General features: G+C 35.7%; 1 protein-coding gene across 1 annotated transcript in view; it reads right to left on the bottom strand.

The window, feature by feature from the left end:
* The window catches only part of LOC149537850 (TRAF-like family protein), a 47,880-nt gene that overhangs the window by 7,455 nt on the left and 20,597 nt on the right, over nt 1-19,828 (bottom strand). Inside the window, exon 10 of the mRNA XM_089799258.1 lies at nt 7,607-7,867. Within this exon, the coding sequence (XP_089655384.1) occupies nt 7,607-7,867 (261 nt within the window). The remainder of the gene's footprint in view (nt 1-7,606; nt 7,868-19,828) is intronic.

Here is a 19,828-nt window from a genome sequence, read left to right as displayed (position 1 = left end):
AACGTTGAGCTTGCAGAATACAAGCAATTGTGTACACTCTTGTCAATAGACTTCCCAAATATTACTTAATGTATACTTGTCACCTAAAAGATGACTTAACATAATTTTTGGCGGGGGGGATAATTAATGAACAATGCTTATTGCTATGTTTAAAATTGGTTATCAGACAATATATCAATTGTTTTAGTTAGTTGTCTCTCTCAAGTAGTTATGTCAATCGATTGATGATTGTGTTCCTCTTGAAAATCATTGGGTACTTTAAATATGTTGTATACCACCAAGAAAGGTAGTGTGGTATAGTCAAATAAATTGTAATTCTTGTCAACCATCTCTGGCATTTGGTACACACTGTCATCTTTATTATTATTTCAGGTATTTAATTGACCATGTATAGCAGTAAATGGAAGGGATTAACAATTTTAATTTTACTCTAAGAAATGTCTACAAGGACGCAAAGGGAGTTGCATATTAGCTATCAAATTAGGCTTTAGATCAAAAAGTTAGCAAAGGAAACATGGAATTTTAGGGAAGCCAACACTTTGGCCACTAACCTTACACTTGGTGGGAGCCAATCACAATAGAATTAAGTCGTTGGGGGCATTGATGTCACAAAGGGAAATAATTGGTACTGAATGCTTTTCACTGGATTTTGTAGTTACTCATTGGAAGTAACTTTTTGTCACCATCTCTACAATCTGGTACACACTACCATCTTTATTATTATTACATGTATTCTATTGACCATGTATAGTAGTTAACAGATGGGAAAAACAATTTTACTCGTAAGACACATCCACAAGGATGCAAGAGGAGATGCATTTTACCTATCAAATTAGGCAATAGATCAAAAAGTTGGCAAAGGAAACATGGAAGTGCTTGGGAAAGCCAACACTTTGGCCACCAACCTTCCACTTGGTGGGTGCCAACCACAATAGAATTAACTCATTGAGGACATTGATGGCACAAAGGGTAACAATTGGCACACAATGCTTTTCACTGGATTTTGTAGTTTTCATTGGAATAGGTGTAAGGAATGCTTCTTGGTAGAGGTTGGTTGATTATTGCCAGGGCATTTCACAATTGGAAGCAAAATACACTCTCAATCGAGAATAAAGGGAGGAAGTACATCTTCAATCTGAGAATAGGTAGTGTGTGAAGAGTTGTCATCCTCTAAAACAAAATCGGAAGTTTAAGTGCTAGGAATGGACAAAAGAAGGGAAAACATGCAACCAAATGACGAAGGCGTGCTTAAGCTGGAAGATAGTTCCACAGATGAGATGAGTTCTTTAAATGGATTGTTTCACTAGCAAATGGAGCGATTGTAACGTATTCTCGTCAATGTGTAAATTCCTTGAAGCCACAACACTTTGTCAAGAGATGTCATTCAATGTGTTGACAGTACCAAGGAGAGATTGTAATATGGAGTTTATAAGGGATTATAAACAGAACTCCACTTTACTAGCAATTCAAAGCAAGAGAAAGGAATTGTGAGGGTGGAGAATGGAAAGGAAGACTACACAGAGACCATTGTTTCACTCAAGACTTTTAACAGGAGTTTTGTTTTTGGCAAAAGCAGTAGAAGGCAATCTTGGCAAGATTTCCCTTCATCGTGAATTTCGCATTATGAAGCAGATAGAAAATAATCATTCTTGCACCAATTAAAGGTTGGAGAAGCTACCCAGCATGAATTTTGAAACCCCCATATGACAAAAGCTAATATTGCACAATGTACATCTCCAACACTTGGTACATTATACGACATTGTCTATATGCCATTCAGGAGTTTTCCTTCTAGTACAACATATATCATACCCATAGAACACTTTTGTACAGCACTTGCATTTGTCCATATGGCACCTTGGAAGACTAGTGTTTTATGTACAACCCCTTGTGCATTGCTTTGTAGGACCACTGCAAAATCTAAAGATCCAAGTAGTCAATGTTGTATGGTAGTTTCACCAAGTAAAACCAAACCATATCACCTACTTCATATATTGGGTACTCCATCAAATACAGCCTGAACAAAGCATACAAGATTTCCTACAACTTCTACGAGCGCGGACATCCTCTCCACTATATATCATCTCAAGCACACACGAATGCATCATAGTCTTGTTTTCCAATGTCAGTCACCCCCATGTCGTATGGACTCTCAAACTACTTGTATAAAGTCTCAAACTGGGAGGCAAACGGAGCTGCCTATTACCTATTAGTTTGTGAAATAGATCCAAAAGTTGGAAAAAGTGTGCAATAACTTTTAAGCCGCAGAGCTCTCTTCTTGAAATCATTGAAAGAGAGTGTCAGCCTAGCAGAGTTGGAAACTCCTCAAGGACTGCCTCTCCATGTGACTGATTCAAGAAAATGAGAAGAATTTACTTGGTGAAATGACATTTTCAGAACTGCTTTTTGATAGGCATAGCCTGCAGTTGTGATATGGTCCTATGAATAGGATGAAATCTAAACTAACGGATCTTCTATGAGTCTGCCAACGGATCTAAATTATGAGGATCAAATTCACTAATCCCGATTACCTTGATCAGGCCATCTAGTTGCTGGTTGCTTGTCTAAAAACCTCTTGATGACTAGGCTTGACCTGAGATAAACAAATGTTCATGGCAATTAACCTTCTTGATTTCTCCAAGGTGGCTCTTGATATGGTGTTGTTTCCAATGTGTTGAATGAGGACTTCCTCAAAATCCAAGTTTGAATATACAATTGTGATCAATTTTTTATTGCTGATCTAAGGAACTCTTTTTGCTCAAAAATGATGTAAAGGAATGCAACATTTGAAAAAGATCATTGGGGAACTTCACATAAGCCAATACCCACATCCACATTGCCAAGCTCTAGGAGGAGATTGTGTCTGACATTGTTTACACTTCGCTAACTTTGATTTGGTCATGTCTTCTAGTAACAGATTGGTGAATCTTGTGTACTAAAACTCTGCCTCCCTTACTTTAGAATGCTTGAGTCCTAATTCATCTGAAGAACTAGTTCACAACACCTCCGGCATTGTCATTGCTCTTAAGTGCAAACAAAGCAAACTAGCAATCACTTTAATGCATGATGGCCTCTCAAAGACTCCAAGAAGTTATTGAAAGGAACTAGAATCTTTGTTTTCTCTCTCTATGTATATGGGGCTTTTATAATTTTCTATTATAACGTAATGGGTGTTAATTTTAATAGTATCATTTTCTACAAATGCAATAACAGTCATTTATTTATGTGTTCCAACTGCAGATTAGAATGCATATAAATATGAGTGGAGTAGACATGCCTCATTAAGAGAAATGTCTCTATGGCAATTTATAAGTTAATAACCATTTAGACAATTTTATATATATATATAAACAAAACTATATATACATTATATATAGGTGAGTTTCTCTAATTGATGATTAACCAATAACCATAGAATGATTATCTCTAGGTCCATTCAATCCAACTGAAGCTACAACATTAACAATCCCTCTTAGCTAGGGAGGATTGTTATAGAACACATAATGCTATCAAGCAAATAGAGAGATATAATCTCAATATAATATTTTTGGAATGGCATATTTAAGGATATCAACATATATCCATCAACTTAAATGTTATCTTTTGATATCATCCGATGTATGATTCAACGAGAAATATCAATCATACTTATATTCTCTTGGTATGTGCACTAGCATGATGTTCATGATGCCTACCAAAAGAATATGTTTTATCCTAGAAATATATGAATTATCTTATTTCCGCACTCTAGGACAGCAACTTAATGTAGTCAATCATGATAACAAGTCAAACCATTGTTACGATTGTCACCTTACAATAGCGACCTCACAAATACATCAATGAAAGAGCGTCACCTTTTGTGACATAATCCACATATGCAAATGGTAACTCTCATGATTACCACCATGAACCAAGTCAGGATCCACCATAGCTGCTCCTAGAGGGTGGAAGAAGAGCTTACACCTCAAGCTTGTCTCACAAAGAATGAATTATAAGGAATTTCACCTCGAACTTCTCCCTCTCAATCTGTTGACTTTTTCGTTCAAGGTTGCTTCTGATTGGAATGTCAAATGCCCTCTGAATCTGATATCAACCTTCTAAACTCCTCATACAAGGTTGCCTCTAATGATATGTCAGACTCCCTCTTTATATAGAAGGATACTCATAATCTCAATCATCAAGGATATTCGCTTCAAGAGCCTCATTTTATCTAGCCTGATTATCACATGACTAATGAATCTATTATCAAAACTTCTTTAAGTTCTGCACAATATTTGGTAGCATGTGTAAAGTACCAACCTTCTTTTCCTGCAAGAACATCCCTCGACACAAAGGAAAAGATCAAGGCAAATAGCTCTTTATAGTAGAAATAGAAATACAAATAAGAGAGGGACTTCAATGGGAAGATAAATGGGTAACACTCAATGATAAGAAATACTGATCACACATGAAGGTCCATGGACATTAAATCAAAAATTGCCTCCTTAGATTATTTGCGAATGAAACATGTCCTTTCTAAAGATGGTACAAGTGGAAATGCAACATTTGTTATTATGTAAATCCTCACTTATTCCATTGTTTATACAGTTTTCAGTCAAGCCCAAACAAGAGACAATCATGTATGAATGATGCCAACCTCTAACTCTATTAGTCATCAACCTTTATATGATGGTGCCCAAGGTCAAATACATGCTTAGCTTGTAATGATATGTTTGAATTATGACTCCAAAGATGAGCGAATCATCCTTCTTGATCTTATTCCAAATCACTTGATTCATCCTGTAGATACTTAATCAAAGTATTGGACTGAGGTCTAGTCCATCATGTTCCAAATTGTGTGTAGAATTGAGCATACTCTCTTGATTCCTTCTGCAACTACTCTTCAATTTGGATGCATAAATGTATTTCAAAATGTATTAGAGTGGAATCCATTGTAATAGGTCTCCTCATCATAGGCACATGATTATTCGTTCAATGATCACAACATTGTTCATGGGAGCAGTTTCTTGTTCACACTTATGTGTCTGATTCCACAGTAATATGTGTGAATGTAATGAACTTGTAGATTTATGCCCAGGCTTGGCTAAATGAGAGACGAATACAATTCAGAGATGATATTGGTATTTCATTAATCAATTCTTTTTCCAAGGCTTCATAAGTTGTTTCGTTTAGTTCTTGCCCATGTGCATCATGCATGTGGAAAATTGACAACCCTGAAAACAATTAAAACACTTATCAATTTACTTTCTAAGCCCAACAGGAGATCTATGAGAGTCGTGTTTATGGCTTAAGCTAGTGACTTCCTTTTCAAAACTCTTTCTCTGAATCTGATTGTATTCTTAAAAAATTGAAACTGCCTGTTAGTGCACTATTGTCCTACAGATCTAAGAAATATTTTGAACTCGTACTTGTCATCGGAACTCCATGCAGGTGTAAGTAAATTACTCCCAGCAACACTATGAGGGGTTTCAGCCATTTTACATTGATCAGTTTGAAAATCAAATGTGTAACTACAATTCAAGATTGATATCAAATATCACCAACTCCAACACAGTCTCCACACATGATAAAAGTATTGCAGTGAATGGTTGTAGCCTCTCCATGATATTGTTGTAGCCCTTCCATCATTGGTGTGATTGGTCTGCAATTTTAAATGTTGATAAGCATCTCCTAGTCATAGTCGTAGGGCCAATGTTTGAAGCATTGCTAATGGCCAGCTATGAAAATTCTCCAGAGAATGGAATTTTGTTCCAAAGTGTTAACGATATTAGTCTCTTGTGAAAGCTATTCCTTTATGTATGTGTTATTAACACAACAAATTCATGAAGCTATACTGAAGGCCAATTAGCTAATTAGGGCAGACCTGGATTGTATTCTCCAACAGATGTGTTATTTGTATTTTGTTCCTCCTTTGACTATTGCAAGAAAGTCCGAATACTCCTGTTGCTCGACTAATTAATAGTTTATTCCCTGTGGCTATGTTTCCCAAGCTCTCTAAACTCTTACCGCTGACTGTAATATAAAAGGGCTGAATGGATAGTAGTTATCGATTTCCTTTGAAGGTATAGGCCAACAGATGATGATTGATGAGTCACTGTTTTTATTCTCTTTTCTTTTTGTCTTATTGCTCACTGACTGTATCTCCCCCAATAGCTATGGTTCCCTTCTCAACTATCGAACCCTCCTTGAGTATATGTTATTCCATATCTTCCTTAAAATCTCCCTTCTTATTTTTATTTCCCGCTAGGATGTATTCCTTCTGTTCTCCTCTAGTTTTTGTCATCATTGATCTTCAGCCTTTCAATCGAACTGGGTATCTCCACATCATACACAAGGCTGCAGGTCTTGTCACACACTTATTGTGGAGGGTGACATGGTGGAGTACTTATAATCCCCGCGTAATTCTTCCTTCACAACTAAGTTACAGGTGTTATAAGAACGAAGTTCTTCCTATATCACAAGCGAATGTTGTGTATATACACATGGTCTCCAAGGTTTATCACCAACCCTCAATCATGTATGCAGAATATTATTCTATTGTCCTTGAACTGTGTTTGTGTTCCACATTTTTGTTGTTGTTACACATGGGTGATGACTGGGATTCGGTCTCTTTGTCTTATCTGCTTGTTCACTCTTATACTTTCAACGACGACACGATTATTCCCTCCTTTATGATGTTCAAAACTATCATATTCAATGAATAGTTCCACCTTGTCAACACTATTACACACCATGTGATTGCATGGGTTCGCTCAATGATTACGTGTATTGTTTGACCAATCTCCAGCAATGTAAAACCATGTTTCTGATGCGTCGTTTTCTTGCTTGACTGGCTTATGTTTTCTTGTTTGGGCATTCTTATGATTTGTGCTTTTCTTTGTTTTCTTTCTTTTCTTTCTTTTTTTTATATATCTGATGGTAATATATCTTTTATAATTCTTTTTTTTGGAGTGCCTTTCGTTTTCAATGGTAATCCTTCCAATCTTGTTCAATGGATCTGCTTCATATATGTTCACCCGTTCTTCTTACATGTATTTGATTTGGTGTCCTTATTTATTTCTTTTTACAGCAGAAGAAGTTGCTACTAACTCAAAAGCATGTTCTCATACATTTACAGCCTGTTCTGATACAATGTTATTTTTAGTGGGATTGTTTTCTGCAAATGTAATAACACTGCCATTTATTTGTGTTCCGAGTGCAGATTGGAATGCATATCAATACAAGTGGAGTAGACATGCCTCATGAAGAGACATGTCCCTATGGCAATTTATAAGTTAATAACCGTTTAGACAATATTAATAATAATATATATAAACATAACTATATATATACATACATATATATATATACATATAAGTAGATGTAGGTGAGTTTGTATAATTGATGATTAATCAATCACCTTAGAAGGATTATCTCTAGGTCCATTCAATCCGACTGAAGCTACAACATTAACAATGGGAGTGTGGCAAAAATAAATAAAGAATACAGAATGACAAAACCATAAAACTACATATTTGCACAGGCTTCAGAAACAGACAATAAAGTCTTTAATTTCACAAACTCCCATTTTAAGCAAAATTTAGAACATGAAACAAGGATTAGATACCTGGCAGGCCTGTAGCTTTGCCTCCATCCCATCTATATATGCTTCGCATCGAACAACTTGCTCTTCTTTTTCTCTGAGGCCTCCTTCAGTTTGTCCAACTGTTTGTTGAAGCCGTCGAACTTCATCTTCTAGTGACTGTCGGACTTCTTCTCGAGTAGTTGTTTCTGTAGCAAAACGCTTGAGCTCTTCATCAAATCTTTTACGTGCAACCTCAGCATTCTTAAGCCTCTCTGCCAATGTATTCTTCTCTTTCATTACTCTCTGCAATATTTTTCAACTAAGACATTGATCAGTCACAGGATACACCGCAAAAGCATCTTTAGAAAAGTAAGAGCCTAAGACATAATATTTCCACAGTCCATGATACTGGCATAACAAGTGCCTCTGAATGTAACCATGCTATTACAAAAGGCTGAGACCTTAAAAACAGGCTTCACAATCAAAAATGGCATAACTAATACCATACAAACTAATTCATGAAACATATTTTAAAAGAGCATCCACAAAGTTATTCAAGGACAGAAACAAAAATCACTGAGCATAGTACAATAAAGCCCTAAGCATGTGGACTTACCATAATAGTATCTATGAAACAATTTGAGTCACAGGAATGACAAGGTTATTTAATACACTTTGTTATAAATGCAAGTCAAGCAGCAGAATGGTAAGAATAGGACAGCCCAACTCTCTCTCTAAGAGAAAAAGTATATATATTATAACCTAATGTTAGTACTAGATGTGTATTGACAGTTGTTTTTGTAAGTGTTTTACACACTTTGTGATAGGCTTATTCCTTGATATGTTGCATAACTTCAGTTACGGCAAGATTAGGATAAAGGGAGCTAAGCACGAGAATGAGTTCTAGACAGTGCTTGAGGATCTGCCAATAGAAAATGGCAATGAGAGGTATAGATAGGAAACTTGAAAAGAAACAAGCACGGAATTGCTCTTTCTAACAGAAATAAGAGTTATGGATGAGAAACTTTAAAAAAATCAATTAACAAGTACACAGTTGCTCTTTATATTTGTGCCAAAATATCATTTAAAAATGCAAAAATGAAAATTACAATGGCAGAATTGAATAATCATCAACTATGTTGTAAACTATTATGAAATATCAGATACAGGAATGTATATCCAACAAGGAGTCAACAATATCTATAAAAGCTTCTATAATAGATGTGCATATATGAGAATACCAAGTAGTCACATCCTAGAGGATGAAACTAAAATCACACGTACTTCTATGCCTCATCAGATTCAAAATAAGTACACGTTTATCCTATTTTTGCATTACATCCAGCATCACACAGTAAGCTTTGCATAATCAAGATAAAGAGCATCCTCTAGAACTGAGCTTGAATTTGTTGTTAGCAACATGGAGTCATTCTTAACAATCAACAAAAGCTTCTATATGCACAATCAACAAAAGCTTCTATATGCATATCTCGACATCCTCACCGGTTGCTTGTGGTTGCAAAGCAACCTGCAACCTGTAATGGTCAGATGAAAAGCTGTTGAATCTTCAAAACATGTAAAGAAGAAAGCTAATCGAACACAAAAGCTCTACTATTACAGTGGTGTGAGATGTGAAAGGGTACTGATAAACCCATATATTCAATGGCACACATCATCCCTAAGGAAGGGTTAATCCAGAAAGCATAGTTCATGGGAAACTACACCATTAAAATACAATAAAATGAAGTATCACACTATGCCAACACTATTTTTATATTCCATGTAAATAGCCTTGACTTAATGATATGTCAAAGACAAAAGTCAGTCATTTTCATAGCCCCAACATGTATGATATAATAATATTGGGTACAGTTTACTATATTTCAAAACATATCAGGACATAGCGATGTTTTCTATCCCTTTTCTTTCTGTATCTTCCACTATCCTTTTCAAGGCTATTCAATCCAAACATCCCTAAAGCAGGTTCTTCAAGGTCAACCTAGATACATCTTAAGAGGTCAACCCAAGGAAATATCAAAGCACTAATTATTCAATTGAGGTGCTAGATAAAACCAGATATTATAACCATGAACTTTAATAAATTTGTTATCTAGTACTCATTTATATTCATGTATACGAAAACCACATCACTGCTACAGACAATAGTGCAACAATTCTTTATCCAACAATTCTTTCCTCTCAAGGTGATGTGGATGCCCATATGCCTCAAACTTTGTGGACTTCGGCTCAAAATTGTCTCCAATATTTTCTTCACATCTTCCTTCAGCTCTTATATGGATTAAGTATTTCAGCTTCCCTCATATGTAATTGTGCCCCTTAATGCACTTCTTTAATGATTATAAAAGTTCTTGACCTTGTTTGGTTCCAAATGCCAGATAATTCCTTGTAAGCACACTTTGTTTCCTTGTACTGCAACTTCTACAAATTAAAGTTAGAGGTGCACAATTTTTCCAATCAAAATGATCTAAGAACAATAATTACTCCCTTTGCAGATCTGGCACGAAATTTGAGGTGTAAACATTTTGTCTGTATAGAATTTCAATTCTTAAAACCCTTTTCATATATGGAAGATCTTTACAGTCAATACATCTCATTTCCCTACTGACAAAACACTTGCTTCAAGGTTTTATGATTCCAGACACTTGCTTCAAGGTTTTATGATTCCAGATGGTTAACTGGACAAATGAGTAGTGGCTTGGCAGCTAATTGGCATCTTCTTTCAGAGATTATTATTAAAGCTGCTATGATTTTTCACCGCATACAAATAGAGGTGACATTTGTTACTCCCGCACTTGTTAAGATACATTTCCATTAAATAGTCTCTCATGTAAAGAGTGCCACTATCCTGAAAACATAATGCTACTCTGGAAGAGATACATCCTCGTTTATATTGGGAGGTCAAAGGTCACGACATGGAGAACGTACAGACGTCGTGTTTACATAAACTACCTTACCTAACAACCTGCAGCTATTGTCACAAGTGTGGTTGTCATTGCATGAAATGATCGACCTATCAATGCCCGACACAACCACTAGATGATCAAACTGGTCTCGGTGATTCCTAGAGATTCCTCCATTTCCAGCACTCCTTGCATTTTTCTTAGCTGTCTAGTTGAAACTCACTTTGTAAAAGCTATCTAGAAGGATCCAATTTATTGGTAATAATCAAGAAAACATCTCTCTACAACAACAAAACTAAGATCCACCATTCAACACCCAACTAAGATCCATTCAACGCAGTATGGTATGGGGAGCATGACAGCCCTTATCTAACATCAAGGCTCGACTTATGCAGAGAGCAGTCAATGGCTGGAAGAGGTTGAGAATACAGGGGCTCAACTCTTAACCAAATGGGAGACAGAAGAGTGATACAGAACCACTCAATGGACCCTGACTAATATCTGAGACCAATGAGATTGAGGACCTTAATAGTTTCAGAGATAACATAGCATCATTCTTAAAACCAATATGCTATCCTCTATAAACTTCATAGATCATGCATGTATCGTGAAATAGGTATTAGTCAAGTATTCACAATCGTCAGACCAAAATTCCTACTTATGACAGTGGCAGCTACACTTGGGACAGTGGTGGCTTTCACAGTCATTCCATATATAGTAGCAACAACTATGTCCTGAACAGCAGTAGTCTTTCCTAAACCCCTGACAATCGGAGACCCTATAGTGCATGAAAGGATGTAACCAGCTTCATTTGCTAAGAGAAGTTGTAGATCATTGTAAACAAGGTATTAAGGATGAAAAGACAGTGAATTGATTTGCATATTTGTGGTTGATGTTGTAAGCGCGCTTCAATTGAGATCTTTGTGATTGTACTTGAAAGAAAGACGGGAAGCAATCAATTTCATGGTTTTAGGTATTTTTTGCCCACAATGCCTTTCAAGAAAAAATTATTATTACACATTGTTTTTTATAAGATTTCAGTTGTTTGCTCGTGCTTTCTTTCCAACAACTGTTGACTCTATATCTACTGAGTCATAAGTTAGGATTGTAACAATCCACTAATGGTGACATCTCATCAATGTAAAACATGCCAATCTCTTTGTAGCAGCTAACAGATTTGGCAAGATGTCGTCCAAAATCCTATGCAAGAAAATGCCCACTGATAAGGACGCAGTTCATTTATTCTTCTCAAATATTTACATATATTTTGGTTTGCCTAAGATTAATGTGTCAGATCAGGTTTCCAAATTGTTAAATTTTGGAGTACCTTTTGAGAGAAAAATAGATATTTAATTGAAAAGGTCCAATGCATTTCATTAGCAAACGGATGGGCAAACCAAGATTATTAGGACTTTGTTCCAGTTGTCACCTGGATATAATTAGAATGATAGAACAACATACATATCTCCAACAGTACTTTAATCACATTGTATATGCCCTCAACAATTTTTTCTTCTTTCAAGACATGCTTCAGTAACTTGCCTCCAAACCCATTTGATGTTGTTCCAGCACATTAAGGAGGAGTAAAGAAAGCATTGAATCAAAGGCTGCAAAGACTGGAAAGTTCATTGATTATATCCACCAAATACATCTATAGGTACAAGACAAATTGAAAGAGAGAAAAGAAAAATCAAAAGCTATTATCGGCACCACACAAGACACAAGTTCAACGTGGAAGGCAAAGATTGGTTGTACTTGAGAAAGCATAAGCTCCAAGGGCAAGCACACAAGTTGAAACCTCCGGGATATGGAAGCTTTGTCATTCTGGAGCAGGTCAGTAAAAGTACACTATGGCAAGATTATGTTTGGTCATTAATGTTGAATACCTACATTAGTTTGACAACTCTAAATTCGAAGCACCGTCAATTTATAATCTCACTCAAGGAGTTCCAGAAGAACTCAAGCATGATGTGGTTCTCCAAAACTAGAAGGGATTGTTGGCATTAAGGGGTAAATATTATCGTAAAGAGGACGGAAGGAAGAAACCCCCACACCTTTTAAGTTACTGAGTTTCAGGGGACTAAAACCCTCCCCAATGGACAACTATGATCTGAAAATGCATCCAAGTCATGATTCGTAGGTCAGAAAACTGTTTCAAGAGAACCTTCACAAAGGAGATTTTAAAAATGATGTCTCGAAACCAATAATAATATCAATTTGAATTCCAATCTATGAAGGTAGATTTTGAAAAGTAAATTGAATAACGTGACTCAATATTAGGCAACTTAACATTAAATTCTAAAATAATAAAACAACTAAATAGAAAAAGACTAATACAATAATTAACTATAAAATTACCTAAATAATAATCAATTCCTAAACCTCAGCAATTTTTAACCACACAATCTCAAAAACTTGAGTTCATGATGAATCCACACTCCCTATATTGACCAGGCAATAAATTGATTTTCTCACAATTCAAGAAGATAACAAAGACAAAGACTCCTAGGAAGGTTGTAGCAATGAGCATGGTCTGGACTTGTGGGATCATATCATACGTGAGCAATCCGAGATTTCCTTCATTGAGATCGCTAGACACCACCTCCGATACTCGCAACTTGTTAGATGCTAAAAAATGAATGATGCATCTTCAATATTGTATCAACTTCCTCTTGCAATATTATATACGAACCCTCTCCAATCTCCCACTTGATAACTCTTAGGAACAAAACTCTCTTGTATGCCAAGACTTGGATGTTGCTAACGTATACAGAGACATTCATAAGCATGCACTATTTGAGCTGAAATATGAGGGTTGTAGTGGACAGCAAGCAAATTTGCCAAATCAAGAATATCAGCTTACTTTGTCATTCACTAAATTCAAAATGCATGCTGAGCAAGGAGAAATGAAGATCAATACAAGTTAAAACAGAGCGCATCATAAACAAATGCCAACCAATGGTGACAATAATAGTTATTTTCAACTTTGTTTTGACCATCTGTGATGCAAAGAGCACATATAAATGAAAAAGACAATGTGCTGCTCAATATGAGCTGAAGAAATGGAGAACTCTTCCAACACAAGTCCGCTTTAGTCCAAGGAAACCAACTACATTAAGTGAAGAAATGCAACTGTCAACAATGAAGATAATAAAGCCGTCAATGAATATTATATCCACCTTTTATTAGATTGTAGTCACTGCTATACGCCCAATCTGTATCAGCTAACAAAAATTTCATGAATTCGTACTACAGACGCAGAGAACAACTTCTCTCTAATACCATGAGAAAAAATAGGACAGAAGAAACAGAATAATTTTGTATAAAATAATGTTGTGCTTCACATTTTTCATTCAGTACACTTAAATATTATAGGATTCTTAAATCCTATTTTATAGGAAACAACATTTCTAAATAGACTGAGTTGTTTACATACGACCACTAATAAAATAACCTATTAAACAAAATATATGACTAATAATAAATAAGTTGTTTAAGAGCTTAATATTATTATGACACTTATTAATCACCACCCAGATTTACTCTTATTTGTGTCACCTATAAACACTAATTCCCATCACCTTCATCTTTTCTACCCCTTGGAAGGGTGACAACCTTCCATAATTACAACCCTTTTGATGACTATTCATAGCACTAGAACTGACAATGTTATTGTATATATCATTATTTTTACTTACAATGCTGTTATAGATATCATAAATGTGTGCAATGGCTTCATATAAGAAAAAGAAAAAAGTCATTTCAGAATGCATGTTAGACATCACCAAAGAATTTCTCATGTGATGGGCAAAATAATAAAAGAAAAACTGGTCCAAATGCAAGCTAGAAATTATCTCTCACACAAACAGAAAAGCTAAAGGTAAAGGTATGATATAAAGCTAAGGTGCAAAGGCATGCTACAATACTAAGCTAAAAATAGACTAAAGGCTACACAAGGAGGCTACGATGCATGAAAGAAGAAATGCCACAACTATGGCAACAAGGAGACTTAAGTACTACAAATAAAACCAATAAAAAATTTAGAGAAGATACAAGATGAGAAACAGATACAGGAAGTTGGAGAAAATAAACAATAACGAAGAGATAAAATTGGGAACTTAACCACATGATGGTCATTGGCAAGGCAAATGATTAAGAAATTCTTGGCCCAATCAAGTAGCACTAGGTTTGTGCCTGGCAAAGTTGTCCTTGAGATGCAGCTTCAAACCGAAGGCTGATGGCCAAGGTTGCAGGGGAGCTGGTTGTTGCCCACTTGCCAAACAAAAGGCATTAGACATTAGGTGTCCACTAGAAGCAGAAAAATTACCAAAGACTATAAATTTTTTAAATAATTAGCATATGTTAAACATGTAGTTATACAAGTCACACTTTATATTTTCAGAAAAAATTTCTTCGATTAGAACTTTGTACTTTGTATACTTTAAAAATATTGTAATTATGAAAAATTATTGAACAATATTACAAAATATATTTTCCTGTGGTTTTCCCCGGAATACTTTTATCACGTTTTTCCATGTAAATTTGTGTGTCAATCTATAATGCCTCTCCTGTCTGTATTTTTGCATGACATCTTGGATGTGCCTTCGACTTTATGTGTGCTTATGTGTAGTTCAATGAGACATCTAGCAATGCCTTGCTTTGGCTCTAGATGCTTATTGTTGCTCCTATGTGACTAGTTGAGCTGATCTTATCATTCAGTGACTAGTCCTGTGTTATGATTTTATACAAGCATTATGAGATGCACCCAATCTAATTTATTCTTATGCTCATTCCAAGATTAGTTGTTAGAAATTTGTTCAGTGCTCCCCTTGGGATTTGTGACAAAGGCTTAACCGCCTCCTATGTACCATAAGCTGAGTGGGTGTATCAGGCATTGAAAGATCAGTCTTCTGGTGCAATGGCAACCCCACTCTAAAAAGAGGTATCAAAGCTAGGTTTGAATCCTCAAACCCTCGGGTAACGCTAAGGGGGAGATTGTTAGAAATTTATTCAGCGCTCCCCTCGGGATTCATGACAAGGGCTTAACCGCCTCTTGCGTACTATAAGTTGAGTGGTTGTATCGGGCATTGAGAGATTGGTCGGTCTTTTGGTGCAATGGCAACCCCACTTTAATATTAGTATCATGGTCATGATGGTATGTGGCTTATGATGAGATTGATAGTTCCAATGATGTGTGTGCCAGTGGTTATTAGATTATGATTGTATCATGATGTTATCCATGTGATGTGCTCAGTGGTTGCACTGTGTGATGCATTTGATTATTATACTTTCTTTTGGTTATTGTATCATTGCTGATTTGAATGTTAGATTATGCTGTGAATACTATTCTGATCATACATGTGTGATGATGTTTTATGATAATATTTGGTGTATTTTGAATTCAAGAATATTGTACTAATATGTCAAGATGATTTTATTGGATTCCCTGATATAATGTGCCTTATATGTTGTTGGGTACTTTGTTGGGGATCTGCACTAATATATGCTCATATTGCTAGAAAAGATTATTTGATGTTTTCATGTTTAAATGAAATGGTGAATGTCAATGCAATGTTATTTAAATGAGTCAATGTTCACTGCTATGTTCACAGAATTGTTGTGTATTGTGCCTGCTGTGTTTGTACGAGTGAGTCAAAGTCGCAATCACTCATTCGTGAGATATACTTCATGTATTGTTCTCCTTTGTTGTTTGCTATCATATTTTTTTATGTGCTTCCACAATTTATATTGTGAGTGGCTGCACTTAATGCTTATGTTTCAGTAAACAGGTACTAAACACATTCCACTTGAGTTGCAAGATTTGAGTGTCTAGATACCCGACAATGTAATAGGAGATAGTTTCAACGGCCTTTCGTTATTTTGTCAATATCCTTAATGATATATTATTCCCTTCAATTTATGTTGGCAAATCCGAATTTCATATGCATTGTGTTAGAACCATGAGTGTGAAGAGGAGATAGTTTCAACGGCCTTTTGTTATTTTGTCAATATCCTTAATGATAATATTATTCCCTCCAATGTATGTTGGCAAATCCGAATTTCATATGCATTGTGTTAGAACCATGAGCGTGTATGTAGATTTAGAGCTCCACAGCTATCGCAGATAAGGATTAAATAAATGTTGATTTTTAGTGTTTGGGGAATTTAATATTTTATTTAGTGGCTAATCTGTCATAGATGGATTCCATTTTATTAGAATTGATTTATTTAATTTTGGGGGAAAATTTAATTGTTCACTTAAAAAATCTAAGTAACTTAATTTAAAATGATTTTTGACAATGCCTATATGTTGAAAAAGGGAGTGTTTTTCCCTCACTTCTCATTGTTGGTTTTTATAGAATTTAAATTTTGCTCCACACTTGATGGGAGAAAACCAGTCTTTCGCTAGTTGTGTTGGGACTCGAGCATCAAATCTTCACAAGGTGCGGCTTGTTGGATTCATTTCAAGATTGTTTTGCTTTGTGGAAGATCTTAATTCATTTTTCTCAAGTCTTGGATTTTGCTCATCTTTTTAGCCTTTCTTGACTTTGGGTGAGGTAGGGCATCTTGTTGTCTTGTTTTACTTTGTTTAAATGGCTGAAATGGTTGCAATAGTTGAGTTGAGAATTAGTATTCCCTCACAATGTTTCTTGACTTCGTTACCCGATTGGGTATGTCTGAGCATTTGTACATTTTCGATTTGGTGAAATGGGATTTTTGAAGTGTTATACTGTTCAAATTTTCGTGTATGCCTAGAGTTGAGATTTTATTGTAGAAATGTGATGTTGGGTGCTTACACGCAAATGGGTTTTAATATCATGAGTCTATAAGATGTTTGATTTTCGAGCATTTCTAGACTATCTTGTATTGCATGTTGTCTAGAACTTGTTTGATTTTCGAGCATGTTGTCTAGAACTTATATGCCATTGTGTTTGGTGTGATGGATTGGGATTATGGAATCGGAATGTATTGAGGACATTCTGGATATTAGATATCCCAATCCAAACTTACTCATTTTATGTTAAAATAATGTTTTCTACACTTTGTCAGATTTTGTTGAAATTCGGGTATTTTGTTGCTTTTGGGCATTTTGAGCCTTTCTTATGTTCTAACAAGATAATTGATGGATTCCATGGGAATCCATGCTCTTGGCAAAGTGATCAATAGAGCAACTTGTTATTTGGCTTATTCTTGTGTTTGCTCGACTTCTTGCCTTCAATTTTCTGGGAGTTGATCTAACCTCTCATTATTGCCTTAATTATTGTTGTTTTTCATTTCATAGTAGCAACTTACATGCTTGAGGGGCGCTACCATGTCATGCGGATGCAAGAGTTGAGACAACATCCACACATATAGTTCCGCTATGCTCCTATGCAGAGGCCCGAGTGACCCATACTCTTGGTTTAATACACTATTCATGCTTTTCTTGCTTGTGGATACTTTTGATATTTTTCCTCCTTAGTTTAGACCATGTTGAAGATGCACTTTGTGTGTCCTCAAGTACCCAAATGAAGAATCCTTGGTCCATACCCTCATGTAGACCAAGTGGACAGAGTCCCTATTTCTTATGGACAAGTTTCTTGTTGGTCTTTGTCATGTGATGTTAAGCCATAGGACTAGATATGTTGAGTAGGCATGAGGAGTAGCTCCTTACATAGACCTTGACCTAGAAGTGGTTGTAGTGGATGCATCAAGGAGTTTGCTTAACAAGTGAAAACATTAATAAAAACAAATTGGGTTTAAACACTACTCAAGATAATTTAAATCCCTCGATGTCAAAATTGACTCATGTCAAAAGTGGAAACCATTAAATCCCTGGATGTCTGAGTGACTTGTGTGGGTGCTAGATGGTACTTGAGTCCCCGGATGTCAAACTTGACCCATGCAAGTATGGAGTCCCTAGAAGTCACACATGGCCCATTTGAGTATGGATACTCCCTATGGTCGGTACTCTTGCGACTAGATCCTATAGTAGTAAGTAGTACCCTAGTGTATTGTAGTTGCATGCCATATTCGTTGTACTTGGATGTTAGTTCTCATGTTGAGTGTTCTCTATGTATCTTTTTGTTTTGCGACTTTAAGGATTGCATTGGACCTTTGTCTCATCCCCGAGATTATATATTTGTTTGGTGTGTATCTTAGCCACTCTTGGCTTGAGTGTTGCCTTCTGTTAGTGGTCAAGTAACTAGCTCCACAAGTATGGTGGGGTGGGCCAGAGGGTTCCAAATAGTAGGGTGTTGTTGCATTTTACCATTATTGGGAAATGGTATACATATGGTAGACTCTTCCAGATACAAAGATTCTAAGCAAAGAGGGCTCAATTCATCATCTCAAACTTTGATTTATGTATATGGTTAAGCTCTAATGTTTTGATTTGTAACTCAGTTTCCTTTATACTATTGAATATTATGTTACTATTGATGCAATTGAGTGATTATGGCCTCGATATATGCTATCTGATATTCCCTGGTATAACCAAGTCAGCAAAATATAAAGGAAACTAAAAATTTAAGCTTTGTTGGTAAAGGATGGATTAACCAAACTCTCAAAGAGGAAGCAACGAAACCTACAACCATGGCGGTAGCAAAATAGAATGGATACTCAATTCATGCTTTTCTAGCTTGTGGATGCTTATGATATTTTCCACCTGCTTTTAGCATTTGTGCCTAGATTGGCTTCTCAATTAACTTTTGAAGTTGCACATATGTTTATGCTCTTGGGATATCTCTATGTTGGTTCTTCGATGCCTTTCAAGTGTTCTCAATCCCATTTTTAAACTACAATGGTAATAAAATGTAACATTTAAGTATAATTTTTGTATACTTTAAGTTGGATTTTATATAATACTTTCACAATGTTGAAGAGTGGTTTCAAACTTCATAAGAGTTAAAATAAAGATTCTGGATTTTGAAACTTTTTAAGAAATTCCAGACTTAGCCAAATATATTGAATCGGCATGATTCTCACGTGGCGATTTGATTGTAATCTTAAGTCTTTCACTGCTGCACAATCGTTTGAGTATCTTTGTTTGTCTGTTTGTTTATACTTGTGGTTGGTTAGAAAAAAAACATATATGTCTAACCATGTTAGGAACATTTACTTTGAGGTTAAAATGAACCTCAATTAAAAGGATTTTGAGAATGGATTACTCTCCTCTTTGTTTATTTTGTGGGTTTTCATCAACTCAACCTCTCCAAGTATGTAACTTGGTTGTCTTGGCACCTTTGGAAGTGCTTGTGAAGTATTTCGCTTGTGTATGACCATGCAATGATTGTGAATACTTGGTTGTCTCGGTTCACTTGCCTATTGTATCTTGCTTATTTTTGGGTTATGTGATGCACAT

Source organism: Cupressus sempervirens, chromosome 9, assembly GCF_028749045.1.
Source record: "Cupressus sempervirens isolate cs-2001-9-10 chromosome 9, ASM2874904v1, whole genome shotgun sequence".
NCBI classification, from domain to species: Eukaryota; Viridiplantae; Streptophyta; class Pinopsida; order Cupressales; family Cupressaceae; genus Cupressus; species Cupressus sempervirens.
The sequence above is the reverse complement of the archived record's forward strand: the minus strand, read 5'-3'. Positions and strand labels throughout refer to the sequence as shown.